This window comes from Nothobranchius furzeri, chromosome 10, assembly GCF_043380555.1.
Source record: "Nothobranchius furzeri strain GRZ-AD chromosome 10, NfurGRZ-RIMD1, whole genome shotgun sequence".
Taxonomy (NCBI): domain Eukaryota; kingdom Metazoa; phylum Chordata; class Actinopteri; order Cyprinodontiformes; family Nothobranchiidae; genus Nothobranchius; species Nothobranchius furzeri.
In genome coordinates, this window is record NC_091750.1 from 38243970 (window position 1) to 38267399 (window position 23430).

The window sequence follows — 23430 nt, forward strand, 5'->3', positions numbered from 1 at the left end:
ATTTTTCATGTTTTCATGACACATACTAATGTATGATGTTTTTATCATTTTTTCATGACATATTCTAATGTATGATATTTTTTCATGTTTTCATGACATGAACTAATGTATGATGTGTTTATCATGTTTTCATGACACATTCTAATGTATTATGTTTTTATCATATTTTCATGACACATTCTAATGTATGATGTTTTTTATCATGTTTTCATGACAAATACTAATATATGATGTTTTTATCATGTTTTCATGACACATTCTAATGTATGATATATTTTTCATGTTTTCATGACACATACTAATGTATGATGTTTTTATCATTTTTTCATGACATATTCTAATGTATGATATTTTTTTCATGTTTTCATGACACATTCTAATGTATTATGTTTTTATATTGTTTTCATGACACATTCTAATGTATTATGTTTTTATCATATTTTCATGACACATTCTAATGTATGATGTTTTTATCATGTTTTCATGACAAATACTAATATATGATGTTTTTATCATGTTTTCATGACACATACTAATGTATGATGTTTTTTTCATGTTTTCATGACACATTCTAATGTATTATGTTTTTATATTGTTTTCATGACACATTCTAATGTATTATGTTTTTATCATATTTTCATGACACATTCTAATGTATGATGTTTTTATCATGTTTTCATGACAAATACTAATATATGATGTTTTTATCATGTTTTCATGACACATTCTAATGTATGATGCTATCATGTTTTCATGACACATTCTAATAAATTACATATTTTTCATGTTTTCATGACACATACTAATGTATGATGTGGTTATCATGTTTTCATGACACATACTAATGTATGATGTTTTTATCATGTTTTCATGACAGTCTAATGTATGATGTTTTTATCATGTTTTCATGACACATTCTTATGTATGATATGTTTTTCCTGTTTTCATGACACATACTAATGCATGATGTTTTCATCATGTTTTCATGACATATTCTAATGTATGATTTTTTTTCATGTTTTCATGACACATTCTAATGTATGATGTTTTTATCATGTTTTCATGACACATTCTAATGTATGATGTTTTTATCATATTTTCGTGTCACATACTAATGTATGATGTTTTTATCATGTTTTCATGACACATTCTAATGTATGATGTTTTTATCATGTTTTCTTGACATATTCTAATGTATGACGTTTTTATTATGTTTTCATGACACAATAAATGATGTTTTTATCATGTTTTCATGACACATTCTAATGTATGATGTTTTTATCATGTTTTCATTACACATACTAATGTATGATGTTTTTATCATGTTTTCATGACACATTCTAATGTATTATGTTTTTATTTTGTTTTCATGACACATACTAATGTATGTTTTTATCCTGTTTTCATGACACAGTCTAATGTATTATGTTTTCATCATGTTTTCATGACACATTCTAATGTATGATATATTTTTCATGTTTTCATGACACATTCTAATGTATTATGTTTTTATCATGTTTTCATGACACATTCTAATGTATGATATATTTTCCATGTTTTCATGACACATGCTAATGTATGTTTTTATCATGTTTTCATGACACAGTTTAATGTATGATGTTTTAATCATGTTTTCGTGACACATTCTAATGTATGATATATTTTTCATGTTTTCATGACACATACTAATGTATGATTTTTTTATCATGTTTTCATGACAGATACTAATGTATGATGTTTTTTTAATGTTTTCATGACACATTCTAATGTATGATATATTTTTCATGTTTTCATGACATATTCATATGTAAGGTGTTTTTATCATGTTTTCATGACATATTCTAATGTATGATGTTTTTATCACGTTTTCATGACACATTCTAATGTATGATGTTTTTATCATATTTTCATGACATACTAATGTATTATGTTTTTATCATGTTTTCATGACACATTTGACTGTATGATTTTTTTATCATATTTTCATGACACATATTAATGTATTATGTTTTTATCATGTTTTCATGACACATTCTAATGTATGATGTTTTTATGATATTTTCATGACACATACTAATGTAAAATGTTTTTATCGTATTTTCATGACACATACTTATGTATAATGTTTTTATCATGTTTTCATGACACATTCTAATGTATGTTGTTTTTATCATATTTTCATGACGCATACTAATGTATGAAGTTTTTATCATATTTTCATGACATCCTAATGTATGATGTTTTTATCATGTTTTCATGAAACATTCTAATGTATTATGTTTTTATCATATTTTCATGACACATTCTAATGTATGATGTTTTTTCATGTTTTCATGACACATTCTAATGTATTATGTTTTTATATTGTTTTCATGACACATTCTAATGTATTATGTTTTTATCATATTTTCATGACACATTCTAATGTATGATGTTTTATCATGTTTTCATGACAAATACTAATATATGATGTTTTTAATCATGTTTTCATGACACATTCTAATGTATGATGTTATCATGTTTTCATGACACATTCTAATAAATGATATATTTTTCATGTTTTCATGACACATACTAATGTATGATGTTTTTATCATTTTTTCATGACATATTCTAATGTATGATATTTTTTTCATGTTTTCATGACATGAACTAATGTATGATGTGTTTATCATGTTTTCATGACACATTCTAATGTATTATGTTTTTATCATATTTTCATGACACATTCTAATGTATGATGTTTTTTATCATGTTTTCATGACAAATACTAATATATGATGTTTTTATCATGTTTTCATGACACATTCTAATGTATGATATATTTTTCATGTTTTCATGACACATACTAATGTATGATGTTTTTTTCATTTTTTCATGACATATTCTAATGTATGATATTTTTTTCATGTTTTCATGACATGAACTAATGTATGATGTGTTTATCATGTTTTCATGACACATTCTAATGTATTATGTTTTTATCATATTTTCATGACACATTCTAATGTATGATGTTTTGTATCATGTTTTCATGACAAATACTAATATATGATGTTTTTATCATGTTTTCATGACACATACTAATGAATGATGTTTTTATCATGTTTTCATGACACATACTAATGTATGATGTTTTTATCATGTTTTCATGACACATACTAATGTATGATGTTTTTGTCATGTTTTCCTCACAGTCTAATGTATGATGTTTTTATCATGTTTTCATGACACATTCTAATGTATGATATATTTTTCATGTTTTCATGACACATACTAATGTATGATTTTTTTATCATGTTTTCATTACACATACTAATGTATTATGTTTTTATCATGTTTTCATGACAGATTCTAATGTATGATATATTTTTCATGTTTTCATGACACATGCTAATGTATGTTTTTATCATGTTTTCATGATATATTCTAATGTATGATGTTTTTATCACGTTTTCATTAAACATAATAACGTATGAAATTTTTATCATGTTTTCATGACACATAGTAATGTATGATGTTTTTATTATGTTTTCATTACACATTCTAATGTATTATGTTTTTTTTTGTTTTCATGACACATTCTAATGTATTATGTTTTCATCATATTTTCATGACATATTCTAATGTATGATGTTGTTATCATGTTTTCATTATGCATACTAATGTAAGTTTTTTTATCATGTTTTCATGACAGTCTAATGTATGATGTTTTTATCATGTTTTCATGACACATTCTAATGTATGATATATTTTCATGTTTTCATGGAACATACTAATGTAAGATGTTTTTATCATGTTTTAATGACATATTCTAATGTATGATATTTTTTTCATGTTTTCATGACACATACTAATGTATGATGTTTGTATCATGTTTTCATGACACATACTAATGTATGATATTTTTATCATATTTTCATGACACATCCTAATGTATTATATATTTTTCATGTTTTCATTACACATACTAATGTATGATGTTTTTATCATGTTTTTATGACACATACTAATGTATGATTTTTTATCATGTTTTCATGACACATACTAATGTATGATGTTTTTTTCATGTTTTCATGACACATTCTAATGTATTATGTTTTTATATTGTTTTCATGACACATTCTAATGTATTATGTTTTTATCATATTTTCATGACACATTCTAATGTATGATGTTTTTATCATGTTTTCATGACAAATACTAATATATGATGTTTTTATCATGTTTTCATGACACATTCTAATGTATGATGTTATCATGTTTTCATGACACATTCTAATAAATTACATATTTTTCATGTTTTCATGACACATACTAATGTATGATGTGGTTATCATGTTTTCATGACACATACTAATGTATGATGTTTTTATCATGTTTTCATGACAGTCTAATGTATGATGTTTTTATCATGTTTTCATGACACATTCTTATGTATGATATGTTTTTCCTGTTTTCATGACACATACTAATGCATGATGTTTTCATCATGTTTTCATGACATATTCTAATGTATGATTTTTTTTCATGTTTTCATGACACATTCTAATGTATGATGTTTTTATCATGTTTTCATGACACATTCTAATGTATGATGTTTTTATCATATTTTCGTGACACATACTAATGTATGATGTTTTTATCATGTTTTCATGACACATTCTAATGTATGATGTTTTTATCATGTTTTCTTGACATATTCTAATGTATGACGTTTTTATTATGTTTTCATGACACAATAAATGATGTTTTTATCATGTTTTCATGACACATTCTAATGTATGATGTTTTTATCATGTTTTCATTACACATACTAATGTATGATGTTTTTATCATGTTTTCATGACACATTCTAATGTATTATGTTTTATTTTGTTTTCATGACACATTCTAATGTATTATGTTTTCATCATATTTTCATGACATATTCTAATGTATGATGTTTTTATCATGTTTTCATGACAAATACTAATATATGATGTTTTATCATGTTTTCATGACACATTCTAATGTATGATGTTATCATGTTTTCATGACATATTCTAATAAATGACATATTTTTCATGGTTTCCTGACACATACTAATGTATGATGTTGTTATCATGTTTTCATTATGCATACTAATGTATGTTTTTTTATCATGTTTTCATGACAGTCTAATGTATGATGTTTTTATCATGTTTTCATGACACATTCTAATGTATGATATATTTTTCATGTTTTCATGACACATACTAATGTATGATGTTTTTATCATGTTTTCATTACACAGTCTAATGTGTGATGTTTTTATCATGTTTTCGTGACACATTCTCAAGTATGATATATTTTTCATGTTTTCATGACACATTCTAATGTATTATTTTTTCATCATATTTTCATGACACATACTAATGTATGATGTTTTTATCACTTTTTCATGACACATACTAATGTATGATTTTTTTTCATGTTTTCATGACACATTCTAATGTATTATGTTTTTATATTGTTTTCATGACACATTCTAATGTATTATGTTTTTATCATATTTTCATGGCATATTCTAATGTATGATGTTTTTATCATGTTTTCATGACACATACTAATGTATGATGTTTTTATCACTTTTTCGTGACACATACTAATGTATGATGTTTTTTCATGTTTTCATGACACATTCTAATGTATTATGTTTTTATAATGTTTTCATGACACATTCTAATGTATTATGTTTTTATCATATTTTCATGACATATTCTAATGTATGATGTTTTTATCATGTTTTCATGACACATACTAATGTATGATGTTTTTATCATGTTTTCATGACACAGTCTGATGTATGATGTTTTTATCATGTTTTCGTGACACATTCTAATGTATGATATATTTTTCATGTTTTCATGACACATACTAATGTATGATGTTTTTATCATGTTTTCATGACACAGTCTAATGTATGATGTTTTTATCATGTTTTCATGACACATTCTAATGTATTATGTTTTTATAATGTTTTCATGACACATTCTAATGTATTATGTTTTTATCATATTTTCATGACATATTCTAATGTATGATGTTTTTATCATGTTTTCATGACACATACTAATGTATGATGTTTTTATCATGTTTTCATGACACAGTCTGATGTATGATGTTTTTATCATGTTTTCGTGACACATTCTAATGTATGATATATTTTTCATGTTTTCATGACACATACTAATGTATGATGGTTTTATCATGTTTTCATGACACAGTCTAATGTATGATGTTTTTATCATGTTTTCATGACACATTCTAATGTATGATATATTTTTCATGTTTTCATGACACATACTAATGTATGATGTTTTTATCATGTTTTCGTGACACATTCTAATGTATGATATTTTTATCATATTTTCATGACACATACTAATGTATGATATATCTTTTATGTTTTCATGACACATACTAATGTATGATGTTTTTATCATGTTTTCGTGACACATTCTAATGTATGATATTTTTATCATATTTTCATGACACATACTAATGTATGATGTTTTTATCATGTTTTCATTACACATTCCAATGTATGATGTTTTTATCATGTTTTCATGACACATACTAATGTATGATGTTTTTATCATGTTTTCATGACACATTCTAATGTATTATGTTTTTATTTTGTTTTCATGACACATTCTAATGTATTATGTTTTCATCATATTTTCATGACATATTCTAATGTATGATGTTTTTATCAGGTTTTCATGACAAATACTAATATATGATGTTTTTATCATTTTTTCATGACACATTCTAATCTATGATGTTATCATGTTTTCATGACACATTCTAATAAATGACATATTTTTCATGTTTTCATGACACATACTAATGTATGATGTTGTTATCATGTTTTCATTATGCATACTAATGTAAGTTTTTTTTATCATGTTTTCATGACACATTCTAATGTATGATATATTTTTCATGTTTTCATGACACATACTAATGTATGATGTTTTTATCATGTTTTCATGACAAATACTAATATATGATGTTTTTATCATGTTTTCATGACACATTCTAATGTATGATGTTATCATGTTTTCATGACACATTCTAATAAATTACATATTTTTCATGTTTTCATGACACATACTAATGTATGATGTGGTTATCATGTTTTCATGACACATACTAATGTATGATGTTTTTATCATGTTTTCATGACAGTCTAATGTATGATGTTTTTATCATGTTTTCATGACACATTCTTATGTATGATATGTTTTTCCTGTTTTCATGACACATACTAATGCATGATGTTTTCATCATGTTTTCATGACATATTCTAATGTATGATTTTTTTTCATGTTTTCATGACACATTCTAATGTATGATGTTTTTATCATGTTTTCATGACACATTCTAATGTATGATGTTTTTATCATATTTTCGTGACACATACTAATGTATGATGTTTTTATCATGTTTTCATGACACATTCTAATGTATGATGTTTTTATCATGTTTTCTTGACATATTCTAATGTATGACGTTTTTATTATGTTTTCATGACACAATAAATGATGTTTTTATCATGTTTTCATGACACATTCTAATGTATGATGTTTTTATCATGTTTTCATTACACATACTAATGTATGATGTTTTTATCATGTTTTCATGACACATTCTAATGTATTATGTTTTATTTTGTTTTCATGACACATTCTAATGTATTATGTTTTCATCATATTTTCATGACATATTCTAATGTATGATGTTTTTATCATGTTTTCATGACAAATACTAATATATGATGTTTTATCATGTTTTCATGACACATTCTAATGTATGATGTTATCATGTTTTCATGACATATTCTAATAAATGACATATTTTTCATGGTTTCCTGACACATACTAATGTATGATGTTGTTATCATGTTTTCATTATGCATACTAATGTATGTTTTTTATCATGTTTTCATGACAGTCTAATGTATGATGTTTTTATCATGTTTTCATGACACATTCTAATGTATGATATATTTTTCATGTTTTCATGACACATACTAAGGTATGATGTTTTTATCATGTTTTCATTACACAGTCTAATGTGTGATGTTTTTATCATGTTTTCGTGACACATTCTCAAGTATGATATATTTTTCATGTTTTCATGACACATTCTAATGTATTATTTTTTCATCATATTTTCATGACACATACTAATGTATGATGTTTTTATCACTTTTTCATGACACATACTAATGTATGATTTTTTTTCATGTTTTCATGACACATTCTAATGTATTATGTTTTTATATTGTTTTCATGACACATTCTAATGTATTATGTTTTATCATATTTTCATGGCATATTCTAATGTATGATGTTTTTATCATGTTTTCATGACACATACTAATGTATGATGTTTTTATCACTTTTTCATGACACATACTAATGTATGATGTTTTTTCATGTTTTCATGACACATTCTAATGTATTATGTTTTTATAATGTTTTCATGACACATTCTAATGTATTATGTTTTTATCATATTTTCATGACATATTCTAATGTATGATGTTTTTATCATGTTTTCATGACACATACTAATGTATGATGTTTTTATCATGTTTTCATGACACAGTCTGATGTATGATGTTTTTATCATGTTTTCGTGACACATTCTAATGTATGATATATTTTTCATGTTTTCATGACACATACTAATGTATGATGTTTTTATCATGTTTTCATGACACAGTCTAATGTATGATGTTTTTATCATGTTTTCATGACACATTCTAATGTATTATGTTTTTATAATGTTTTCATGACACATTCTAATGTATTATGTTTTTATCATATTTTCATGACATATTCTAATGTATGATGTTTTTATCATGTTTTCATGACACATACTAATGTATGATGTTTTTATCATGTTTTCATGACACAGTCTGATGTATGATGTTTTTATCATGTTTTCGTGACACATTCTAATGTATGATATATTTTTCATGTTTTCATGACACATACTAATGTATGATGGTTTTATCATGTTTTCATGACACAGTCTAATGTATGATGTTTTTATCATGTTTTCATGACACATTCTAATGTATGATATATTTTTCATGTTTTCATGACACATACTAATGTATGATGTTTTTATCATGTTTTCGTGACACATTCTAATGTATGATATTTTTATCATATTTTCATGACACATACTAATGTATGATATATCTTTTATGTTTTCATGACACATACTAATGTATGATGTTTTTATCATGTTTTCGTGACACATTCTAATGTATGATATTTTTATCATATTTTCATGACACATACTAATGTATGATGTTTTTATCATGTTTTCATTACACATTCCAATGTATGATGTTTTTATCATGTTTTCATGACACATACTAATGTATGATGTTTTTATCATGTTTTCATGACACATTCTAATGTATTATGTTTTTATTTTGTTTTCATGACACATTCTAATGTATTATGTTTTCATCATATTTTCATGACATATTCTAATGTATGATGTTTTTATCAGGTTTTCATGACAAATACTAATATATGATGTTTTTATCATTTTTTCATGACACATTCTAATCTATGATGTTATCATGTTTTCATGACACATTCTAATAAATGACATATTTTTCATGTTTTCATGACACTTACTAATGTATGATGTTGTTATCATGTTTTCATTATGCATACTAATGTAAGTTTTTTTATCATGTTTTCATGACACATTCTAATGTATGATATATTTTTCATGTTTTCATGACACATACTAATGTATGATGTTTTTATCATGTTTTCATGACACATACTAATTGATGATATATCTTATGTTTTCATGACACATACTAATGTATGATGTTTTTATCATGTTTTCATGACACATTCTAATGTATGATATATTTTCATTTTTTCATGGAACATACCAATGTATGATGTTTTTATCATGTTTTAATGACATATTCTAATGTATGATATTTTTTTCATGTTTTCATGACACATACTAATGTATGATGTTTTTATCATGTTGTCATGACACATACTAATGTATGATATTTTTATCATATTTTCATGACACATCCTAATGTATTATATATTTTTCATGTTTTCATGACACATACTAATGTATGATATTTTTATCATATTTCATGACACATCCTAATGAATTATATATTTTTCATGTTTTCATTACACATACTAATTTATGATGTTTTATCATGTTTTTATGACACATACTAATGTATGATTTTTTTATCATGTTTTCATGACACATACTAATGTATGATGTTTTTTCATGTTTTCATGACACATTCTAATGTATTATGTTTTTATATTGTTTTCATGACACATTCTAATGTATTATGTTTTTATCATATTTTCATGACACATACTAATGTATGATGTTTTTATCATTTTTTCATGACATATTCTAATGTATGATATTTTTTTCATGTTTTCATGACATGAACTAATCTATGATGTGTTTATCATGTTTTCATGACGCATTCTAATGTATTATGTTTTTATCATATTTTCATGACACATTCTAATGTATGATGTTTTTTATCATGTTTTCATGACAAATACTAATATATGATGTTTTTATCATGTTTTCATGACACATACTAATGAATGATGTTTTTATCATGTTTTCATGACACATACTAATGTATGATGTTTTTAATCATGTTTTCATGACACATACTAATGTATGATGTTTTTGTCATGTTTTCCTCACAGTCTAATGTATGATGTTTTTATCATGTTTTCATGACACATTCTAATGTATGATATATTTTTCATGTTTTCATGACACATACTAATGTATGATTTTTTTATCATGTTTTCATTACACATACTAATGTATTATGTTTTTATCATGTTTTCATGACAGATTCTAATGTATGATATATTTTTCATGTTTTCATGACACATGCTAATGTATGTTTTTATCATGTTTTCATGATATATTCTAATGTATGATGTTTTTATCACGTTTTCATTAAACATAATAACGTATGAAATTTTTATCATGTTTTCATGACACATAGTAATGTATGATGTTTTTATTATGTTTTCATTACACATTCTAATGTATTATGTTTTTATTTTGTTTTCATGACACATTCTAATGTATTATGTTTTCATCATATTTTCATGACATATTCTAATGTATGATGTTGTTATCATGTTTTCATTATGCATACTAATGTAAGTTTTTTTATCATGTTTTCATGACAGTCTAATGTATGATGTTTTTATCATGTTTTCATGACACATTCTAATGTATGATATATTTTCATGTTTTCATGGAACATACTAATGAAAGATGTTTTTATCATGTTTTAATGACATATTCTAATGTATGATTTTTTTTCATGTTTTCATGACACATACTAATGTATGATGTTTGTATCATGTTTTCATGACACATACTAATGTATGATATTTTTATCATATTTTCATGACACATCCTAATGTATTATATATTTTTCATGTTTTCATTACACATACTAATGCATGATGTTTTTATCATGTTTTTATGACACATACTAATGTATGATTTTTTTATCATGTTTTCATGACACATTCTAATGTATTATGTTTTTATATTGTTTTCATGACACATTCTAATGTATTATGTTTTTATCATATTTTCATGACACATTCTAATGTATGATGTTTTTATCATGTTTTCATGACAAATACTAATATATGATGTTTTTATCATGTTTTCATGACACATTCTAATGTATGATGTTATCATGTTTTCATGACACATTCTAATAAATTACATATTTTTCATGTTTTCATGACACATACTAATGTATGATGTGGTTATCATGTTTTCATGACACAGACTAATGTATGATGTTTTTATCATGTTTTCATGACAGTCTAATGTATGATGTTTTTATCATGTTTTCATGACACATTCTTATGTATGATATGTTTTTCCTGTTTTCATGACACATACTAATGCATGATGTTTTCATCATGTTTTCATGACATATTCTAATGTATGATTTTTTTTCATGTTTTCATGACACATTCTAATGTATGATGTTTTTATCATGTTTTCATGACACATTCTAATGTATGATGTTTTTATCATGTTTTCATGACACATACTAATTGATGATATATCTTATGTTTTCATGACACATACTAATGTATGATGTTTTTATCATGTTTTCATGACACATTCTAATGTATGATATATTTTCATTTTTTCATGGAACATACTAATGTATGATGTTTTTATCATGTTTTAATGACATATTCTAATGTATGATATTTTTTCATGTTTTCATGACACATACTAATGTATGATGTTTTTATCATGTTGTCATGACACATACTAATGTATGATATTTTTATCATATTTTCATGACACATCCTAATGTATTATATATTTTTCATGTTTTCATGACACATACTAATGTATGATATTTTTATCATATTTTCATGACACATCCTAATGAATTATATATTTTCATGTTTTCATTACACATACTAATGTATGATGTTTTTATCATGTTTTTATGACACATACTAATGTATGATTTTTTTATCATGTTTTCATGACACATACTAATGTATGATGTTTTTTCATGTTTTCATGACACATTCTAATGTATTATGTTTTTATATTGTTTTCATGACACATTCTAATGTATTATGTTTTTATCATATTTTCATGACACATACTAATGTATGATGTTTTTATCATTTTTTCATGACATATTCTAATGTATGATATTTTTTTCATGTTTTCATGACATGAACTAATCTATGATGTGTTTATCATGTTTTCATGACGCATTCTAATGTATTATGTTTTTATCATATTTTCATGACACATTCTAATGTATGATGTTTTTTATCATGTTTTCATGACAAATACTAATATATGATGTTTTTATCATGTTTTCATGACACATACTAATGAATGATGTTTTTATCATGTTTTCATGACACATACTAATGTATGATGTTTTTATCATGTTTTCATGACACATTCTAATGTATGATATATTTTTCATGTTTTCATGACACATACTAATGTATGATTTTTTTATCATGTTTTCATTACACATACTAATGTATTATGTTTTTATCATGTTTTCATGACAGATTCTAATGTATGATATATTTTTCATGTTTTCATGACACATGCTAATGTATGTTTTTATCATGTTTTCATGATATATTCTAATGTATGATGTTTTTATCACGTTTTCATTAAACATAATAACGTATTAAATTTTTATCATGTTTTCATGACACATAGTAATGTATGATGTTTTTATTATGTTTTCATTACACATTCTAATGTATTATGTTTTTATTTTGTTTTCATGACACATTCTAATGTATTATGTTTTCATCATATTTTCATGACATATTCTAATGTATGATGTTGTTATCATGTTTTCATTATGCATACTAATGTAAGTTTTTTTATCATGTTTTCATGACAGTCTAATGTATGATGTTTTTATCATGTTTTCATGACACATTCTAATGTATGATATATTTTCATGTTTTCATGGAACATACTAATGTAAGATGTTTTTATCATGTTTTAATGACATATTCTAATGTATGATATTTTTTTCATGTTTTCATGACACATACTAATGTATGATGTTTGTATCATGTTTTCATGACACATACTAATGTATGATATTTTTATCATACTTTCATGACACATCCTAATGTATTATATATTTTTCATGTTTTCATTACACATACTAATGTATGATGTTTTTATCATGTTTTTATGACACATACTAATGTATGATTTTTTTATCATGTTTTCATGACACATACTAATGTATGATGTTTTTTTCATGTTTTCATGACACATTCTAATGTATTATGTTTTTATATTGTTTTCATGACACATTCTAATGTATTATGTTTTTATCATATTTTCATGACACATTCTAATGTATGATGTTTTTATCATGATTTCATGACAAATACTAATATATGATGTTTTTATCATGTTTTCATGACACATTCTAATGTATGATGTTATCATGTTTTCATGACACATTCTAATAAATTACATATTTTTCATGTTTTCATGACACATACTAATGTATGATGTGGTTATCATGTTTTCATGACACATAGTAATGTATGATGTTTTTATCATGTTTTCATGACAGTCTAATGTATGATGTTTTTATCATGTTTTCATGACACATTCTTATGTATGATATGTTTTTCCTGTTTTCATGACACATACTAATGCATGATGTTTTCATCATGTTTTCATGACACATTCTAATGTATGATGTTTTTATCATGTTTTCATGACACATTCTAATGTATGATGTTTTTATCATATTTTCGTGACACATACTAATGTATGATGTTTTTATCATGTTTTCATGACACATTCTAATGTATGATGTTTTTATCATGTTTTCTTGACATATTCTAATGTATGACGTTTTTATTATGTTTTCATGGCACAATAAATGATGTTTTTATCATGTTTTCATGACACATTCTAATGTATGATGTTTTTATCATGTTTTCATTACACATACTAATGTATGATGTTTTTATCATGTTTTCATGACACATTCTACTGTATTATGTTTTATTTTGTTTTCATGACACATTCTAATGTATTATGTTTTCATCATATTTTCATGACATATTCTAATGTATGATGTTTTTATCATGTTTTCATGACAAATACTAATATATGATGTTTTTATCATGTTTTCATGACACATTCTAATGTATGATGTTATCATGTTTTCATGACATATTCTAATAAATGACATATTTTTCATGTTTTCATGACACATACTAATGTATGATGTTGTTATCATGTTTTCATTATGCATACTAATGTATGTTTTTTATCATGTTTTCATGACAGTCTAATGTATGATGTTTTTATCATGTTTTCATGACACATTCTAATGTATGATATATTTTTCATGTTTTCATGACACATACTAATGTATGATGTTTTTATCATGTTTTCATTACACAGTCTAATGTGTGATGTTTTTATCATGTTTTCGTGACACATTCTCAAGTATGATATATTTTTCATGTTTTCATGACACATTCTAATGTATTATTTTTTCATCATATTTTCATGACACATACTAATGTATGATGTTTTTATCACTTTTTCATGACACATACTAATGTATGATTTTTTTTCATGTTTTCATGACACATTCTAATGTATTATGTTTTTATATTGTTTTCATGACACATTCTAATGTATTATGTTTTTATCATATTTTCATGGCATATTCTAATGTATGATGTTTTTATCATGTTTTCATGACACATACTAATGTATGATGTTTTTATCACTTTTTCATGACACATACTAATGTATGATGTTTTTTCATGTTGATGTAACCCAGAAGCTAGAACCTTAATGAGGTATTAACTAATTGGCTTACTAATATGATCCATCCTCAATTTAGATAAAATATAAAATATAAATTAAGGAAATTAACAATACTAATTAATAGATATCTAATTAACTAATAGATAATTTCATAATGAATTATTGGAAGGGTGAATAACTAAAATAACGAGTTTAATATTAAACATCGGTTAAAACAAGAATCTTGAACATCACTAACAGAAACAGAAGAGGAAAGCTGTATACTATTGGTCCAGGTGGGAATCTGAAATTTCATTGGCTGAGAGATATAAGTCCCGCCTCCGCGAAATAAAACCGTGCGACGCAGCTGAGCGAGAGGAGAGACAAACGGCTGTGCAGCACGCAGATACAGAAAGCAAAGACTGAGCGGTTAGAGAGAGAGAGAGAGAGAAAAAAAAACAACGGTCGAGGCCGTGAAGAACCCTGATTTGGGTGCCGCATAGATAGAGGGAGAGGCGGACTTGACTCCTTCTAATAAGAGCTAGGAACTTGGAACCAACGCGGTGAGTAAAGAAAAAAGAAGAGAAAAAGCTAACGATGCAACTTAAAAAAAAAGGAAACTTAAATAGCGTATCAAATTAATTCCATTCTTATAGATTTGTGTGGAGACGACAGAGTGAACCAATCCTCTGTAGGAGGGAACCGTTGGAGCGCGTTGGTGAGTGAATGAGATTAAATTCAGTAAATTATTAAATTCAAAAAGCTAATTACAGCAACCGAGGTGACAGCAGTGGGCTGCTAGACGTTAGATCCCAGGAGTTAACATCTCAAACTACCAGTTAACGGTGGTAGGGCATATAGGAGTTAACGGCTCAAACCGCCAGTTAACGGCGGTAGGGCATATGGGATTCCCAGGAGTTAACGGCTCAAACCGCCAGTTAATGGTGGTACGGCCTAGATGTACAAGGTCCTCAGGGGCGTTATAGCTAACGCCATAGAATTAGCAATGCGTCCCTTAACCAAACATTTAATAATAAAAAAAATAGATAAATAAAAATAAATAAAAGCTAACTGATTAGGGAGGAATTATTTTACAAAGGTGGACCAAAGGACCAGAATTTATATTTTGTTGAATTTTGTTATAGAACATTTTATTTATTTATTTATTTATTTATTTATTTATTTATTTATTTATTTATTTATTTATTTATTGTGTTACAGATATACAAGGTGTCACAATGCTGTATAGAAACACAACTAAATGTATCCTTGTTGTCATGAATGTATTTCTTGTTGAATAGTGTAGAGTAATAGAATCTAACTGAGCCTATTGAGCTGAACAATTGTTGTCATATGTAATTATATTTCCAGAGCTACTGAGAATTATTTTAATAGACAATCAAATTGATGTTATGTTAGTTGAACTGTGAACCCAAACATGATTGGCTATGCCAATAGAGTGAAGCATTTGTTTAAGTCTGTAAGACTTTATGCTGTGATGTGACGAGAAGGGTCGATGCCAACTCGCTAACAGTCCTGTTGTTTACAGGCTGGGTTTTTTTTTCCTTGGGTTTGATCCCGACTCCTATGATCACTCACTTGGAACGAGAACTGGATTTCTTCCTGACGAGGGAGATGGCGAGCCTTAACCACTGAACGAACCAGGACATCTCAAGTAACTGAAGAGCAGACTGCTCTCTTCAGTGAACAATCTCAACGGTGTGGTAGGAAAAAATCGCACCACCGGACTCTGACTTTCACCCCAAGCGTGGGGATTTGACTTGACGCCGGCTGACTTGTGACTCATATGATCAAATCTCATACCGACCATTTTACTATTGTCGATTGTTTTCATCTGTTTTTGTGTGTTATCTTTATGTGTTATATTTCCCATTATTATTAAAATTTAGTATATAAACCGTTCCATGCTATACCCGTGACTCCAGTCATTCTTAAACAACCTCCAATTCTCCCCGAACCTAATTATTGGCCCATTTGTTTATTTTTTCTTTTAATTATCTTATTGTATCCTGTAATCCGGTTACATAAAACTTGGCGAGCCAGCCAGGAGAATTGTAGAGTTGTTACCTTAGCTAACCATTGACTGACATCATAAGAGTGCCTGGAGGTCACAGTGGTTTGCCATTTTGGCATTATTGGTACTTTTGAGTGTTTTAAAATGGAAGTTGTGAAAACAGAAAAGGTCAAAGTTTCAAATGCTGTTTTAATCAGTGGGTTAACTGATACAGACCTTGATAACGAAGTCTTTGGGTTTATGGAAGGATTCGGACCAGTTAACAGGCGCATTAAGTTACCAAACTGTGATCAGATTATTGTGGAGTTTCAACATGAAGCCACTGTTAAGGAATTAAAGAAACAATGTTTACCCTATGACAAACCTTGTACTAGGAACCCAGATGTTTTCTTTCATATTCAAGACCTAGCCAGCGCGTACAGTCTAGAAACTAGCACATCTGCCACTGATGCCTATCTGTCAGAGCTCAGGGACATAGCTGCGCGTAGCAATCAATCATTTAAAGACCTTCTAATGGAGGAACTGGCAAAAATTGGGGAATCTTTAGGAAGGGATACCCATGCATCTGAACCAGTCACTGAACCAGAGCCAATGCTCCATAGTGACCAAGTTACATATTCCCTGCCTTTAACACCAGAAGTTAACTATATGAACAACTCAAAGGACAATTGTCCACCTACAGAGACTGGAAAACAAAACCCTTGCATTCCACCAAATCTTTTAAACACACCTGAGGTTCAGCGAGTTATTGTGGAACACATTGTTAAAAGCAGTGAGGTTATCCCTCCGCCTACTTCACAATACAGACTAAAACCGTTCTCAGGGCGAGTTCCACACCCTTCTTTTGAAACTGACTATGATACTTGGCGTAGTAGTGTAGTGTTATGCATAAATGATCCTTCACTCACCAAGTCCCAAATTGTACGAAGAATCGTGGAGAGTCTGTCAGCCCCAGCAGCGAGCATCGTTAAAGCTCTTAGTCCAAAATCCGACCCGGAAACGTACCTTGAACATCTCGATTCAGCTTACGCAGCTGTCAAAGACGGCAACGAGCTCTTTGCTCGCTTCTTAAACACAAACCAGGACAGTGGTGAAAAACCTTCCGATTACTTTCAGAGGTTATACACCTTGTTAAACCTAGTTATTCAGAGGAATGGAATTTCCTCCAGTGACGCCGACCAGCAGCTGCTCAAGCAGTTTTGCAGAGGCTGTTGGGACAGCTCGCTGATTTCAAACCTGCAACTCGAACAAAAGAAAGACAACCCGCCTCATTTTACAGCACTTCTCCTCAAACTGCGCACTGAAGAAGACAAACAGGCTACTAAAGCAGCACGCATGAAACAACACTTAGGGGCACAACGAACTAGAGTGTATTCAAATGTGCAAACAACATGCTCTCAGAGTAAAAACACTTGTGAACTGGAAATAGATGATAACTGTGATGACTTACGCAAACAAATCGCTGAGCTCAGGAGCCAAATTGCACAGCTTAAGGTTAACAACACAGATAAAAAGGCAAAGAAAACTCAAAAAGAGTCAAAACCCCGTGTGGGGACTAAAATTCCAGATGAGCCCAAACAGATTCAGCAGATAACAGCAGTGGTGCCCAGACCAAAGCCTGGATACTGTTTTAAGTGCGGAGAAGATGGGCACATAGCTTCTAGCTGTAGCAACGAGCCAAATCCAGCACTAGTTGCAACTAAAAGACTTGCTCTTAGACAGAAGCAGCGCGAGTGGGAGATGTCAAAGCCAATTGCTCAGTCTCCTCCTTTAAACCGGTAGAAGCTCCTATCGTGGGACAGATAGGTGCTAAAGTAGAACCAAGTCCCTCTAAGGAAAGGACAGAGAGACTTTTTTGCAAGCCAGTTCATGCTCATTCAGTGCCAAAACTTCCCAAAAGATTAGTGGGTGGGCGATGCACAGCTACAGTCTCAGTTAACAGTGTTGAATGTAATTGTTTACTGGATTCAGGGTCCCAGGTAACCACCATTGCCAATTCTTTTTACCAAGAACACTTACCTGACCTCTCAATTAAACCCATCAGTAATCTGTTAGAAGTCGAGGGCGCAAACGGTCAAGCAGTTCCTTATTTAGGATACATAGAGATAAGTGTCACATTTCCAAAAGAGCTCGATCAGTCTGGACTTGAGTTACCTACCCTTGCGTTAGTGGTTCCGGATATAAGCTCAAACTCTGATACACCACTACTCATTGGCACAAACACACTCGATCCTTTGTATGAGCAATTGTCTGCCAATAACTTACCTGATTCCAAGGCACTCTCTTATGGGTACCAACACGTGCTAAAAGCCTTAGCAGTCAGAAAAAAACAAAGCAAAGATGGACGAGTTGGTGTGGTGAAGCTTCGAGGGAGAACCCAAGAAGTTCTCCCTGCAAATAAAAAACTGTTACTAGAAGGGTTTATGCAACCCAGCCAAAACAAGCATGAGCCTTATGCACTCATTGAACAACCCACCAATGGTTCTCTACCAGGGGGTATAATTGTAGACTGTTGCCTCATTTCCTTACCTTCACATGGTCCATACAAAGTACCTGTTGTACTAAGAAACGAAACTAACCATGACATCACATTACCCACTAACTGTGTGATCGCTGAGTTAGTTAAAGCCGATCGTGTTATGCCATATCCAGAACCTGACAAAAGTGATCAGAAAGTACTTGCGGCGTGTAGTTCGCAGCAACAGACTTCACCTTCAAACCCTCCTCTCAGTTTTGACTTCGGTACTTCGCCCTTGTCCGAAGAATGGAAAGGGAGGATCACCAACAAACTTAACACTTACTCCGATGTGTTTTCGCACCACGATCTTGATTTTGGTCATACACAACAGATAAGACATCACATCAACTTAAAAGACGAGACCCCATTCAAACAGAAATCTCGGCCGATCCATCCACATGATTATGAAGCCGTGAGAAAACATTTGGAAGCCCTCTTGGAAACCGGTATAATAAGAGAGTCGGAGTCTCCATTTGCCTCACCAATAGTGGTAGTTCGGAAAAAGAATGGTGAGGTACGTCTATGTATAGACTATAGAAAGCTTAATCTGCAAACCATTCGCGACGCATATGCCCTGCCTAACTTGGAGGAGTCCTTTTCTGCTCTCGCTGGATCACAGTGGTTTTCTGTGATGGACCTCAAGTCAGGTTACTATCAAATAGAGATGTGTGAAAAGGATAAACCTAAAACTGCTTTTGTTTGCCCGTTTGGGTTTTATGAATTTAACCGTATGCCACAAGGAATAACAAATGCTCCAAGCACTTTCCAACGGGTTATGGAAAAGTGTATGAAGGACATTAATCTGAAGGAAGTGTTAGTTTTCCTAGACGACTTGATCGTCTTTTCCAACTCCTTGGAAGAACACGAAACCAGACTTTCTCACGTTCTTGAACGGCTTAGAGAATACGGACTCAAGCTATCACCAGATAAGTGTCGTTTTTTCCAGACATCTGTGCGTTATCTTGGACATATAGTATCTCGAGATGGCATAAAAACCGATCCAGATAAGGTGGAAGCACTCAAAACATGGCCGAAGCCTCAGACTTTGAAGGAACTCCAATCTTTCTTAGGATTTACCGGTTATTACCGACGCTTCGTTAAAGATTACTCAAATATTGTCAAGCCACTAACATCTCTCACGGCTGGTTATCCACCCAAACGGAAAAACTTTAAAACACCACCATGTAGATCAAAGTACTTGAACCCCAAAGAACCCTTTGGGAATCGTTGGAGCCAAGACTGTGAGAAGTCCTTTCAAACTATTATTGAGAAACTTACCACTTCGCCAGTTCTTGGCTACGCTGACGCAAAACTCCCATATCTAGTACACACAGATGCTAGTACGACCGGACTCGGTGCAGCGCTATACCAAGTGCAAAACGGTGTCACACAGGTAATCGCTTATGCAAGTCGCGGTTTAAGCTCTAGTGAAACTAGGTACCCTGCGCACAAGTTGGAGTTTCTAGCCTTAAAGTGGGCCATAACAGATAAGTTTCATGACTATTTGTATGGGAACACATTCACTGTCATTACTGATAATAATCCGTTAACTTACCTCTTAACAACGGCAAAACTCGATGCAACGAGCTATCGTTGGCTAGCTGCGTTGTCCACCTATAATTTTGACATCAGATACCGTGCAGGTACACAGAACGTTGACGCGGATGGCCTGTCTAGGAGGCTGCATGATAAACCTGAAGACAACTCAAAATTCACTGAGGAATGCCAACGACTAGATGAGTTCCGATCTCATCTTTTATCCTCTGTCAAAGAAGTCGAGCTTCAACTTCAAGCCGAAGCAGTGAAGGCAACATGCCAAAAGCACATGGTCTTGGATGAGACTGATTCTCCTTGTGGTTTAGTTCAGTCACTTGCCATGTCTGCAGCGGCCATTCCAGACCTATTCCAGTTGGAAGACAATAGTGACAGTTTCTTTGCTGTGCCCAAGTATAACCATGCTGACCTTGTCTCCTTGCAGAGGAAAGATCCAACCATTGGCCGAGTCATTCAGCTGCTTATGACTGACAATAAACCGCCAACTGATACTATTGCAGAACCCCCGGTGGTTCTTAACCTTTTGAGAGAGTGGAAACGGTTTGAGTTTCAAAATGATTTACTGTACCGGAGACGCCAATTAGGACCAGAGACATCATTGCAGTTAGTCTTGCCTGATTCATTACGTTCAACAGTCATGCAAAGCCTACATGATGATATGGGGCATCTTGGGGTTGAACGTACGACAGATCTCATTCGGTCCCGTTTTTACTGGCCAAGAATGGCTAGTGATATCGAAATCAAAGTTAAAACTTGCGAAAGATGTATCCGTCGGAAGGCCCTCCCTGACAAAGCTGCTCCAATGGTGAGTATTACCACCACCAGACCTATGGAGTTAGTTTGCATGGATTTTCTCTCCATAGAACCAGACAGTAAGAACACTAAAGATGTCTTAGTGATTACAGACCATTTTACAAAGTATGCAGTGTCCATCCCAACCAAAGATCAGAAAGCCACCACCGTCGCGAAGAACCTGTGGGAACATTTTTTAGTCCACTACGGGTTTCCTGAGCGTCTTCATAGTGATCAGGGACGGGATTTCGAATCACGTACAATCAAGGAACTTTGTTCTTTACTTGGTATCCGTAAAGTCAGAACGAGCCCTTATCACCCTCGTGGCAACCCCGTTGAACGGTACAATCGTACATTACTCAGCATGTTGGGAACTTTACAAGCCACTGAGAAACATCACTGGCGCGATTTTGTAAAACCACTTACTCACTCGTACAATTGTACAAAAAATGACGTGACGGGATACTCTCCCTACGAGCTAATGTTCGGTAGGCAGCCTCGGTTGCCTATAGATATTGCCTTTGGGTTACCGCATTTGAACAAGCCCTCTATAACTCATTCTCAGTATGTTAAAGAACTGAAGAGTCATCTGGAACAGAGTTATGACATTGTCATAAAAAACTCTCAAAAAACAGCGAGGAAGAACAAAGAACGGTTCGACAGAAACATTCGTGAGTCCACACTAGGTGTGGGAGATCGTGTTTTAGTCCGAAATCTTCGCTTAAGAGAAAAGCATAAATTAGCAGACAAATGGGAGCAAACAGTGTATATAGTTCTCAAACAGATGGAAAACTTGCCAGTATACACTGTAAAACCAGAGAACGGAGAAGGACCCAACAGAACACTCCACAGAGATCTTTTACTGCCTTGTGGTTTTCTCTCTTCATTAGAAAATGAAACAGAACGCGTTACGAAACCTAGCAGACCTCATACAAGACAGAGTTCAGCCTTAGAACCTGACCCAGATGAGCCACTTGACGAAGAGGTAGATGAGTTTTATCACTCTGATCTTCCACAAGTGCTAAACCGACCATCCTATCAAATAGCGGTCACCTTGCCAAATAGGGAACTCATAGCAGATTCAGGACCGGTAAATAATATTCAACAACAAAACACA

General features: G+C 30.2%; 1 protein-coding gene across 1 annotated transcript; it reads left to right on the forward strand.

The window, feature by feature from the left end:
* Positions 1-15439: 15439 nt before the first annotated feature.
* On the forward strand, positions 15440-19231 carry LOC139072090 (zinc finger CCHC domain-containing protein 12-like). Its single transcript, XM_070555289.1, has 2 exons — positions 15440-15977; positions 16071-19231. The coding sequence occupies exon 2, from the start codon at positions 17594-17596 to the stop codon at positions 19229-19231; it is 1638 nt and encodes a 545-aa protein (XP_070411390.1). The 5' UTR covers positions 15440-15977; positions 16071-17593.
* The last annotated feature ends 4199 nt before the right edge of the window (positions 19232-23430 follow it).

Coding starts and splice junctions, on each gene's coding strand:
- LOC139072090 (XM_070555289.1), top strand. CDS start 17,594: ATGGAAGTTGTGAAAACAGAAAAGGTCAAAGTTTCAAATGCTGTTTTA.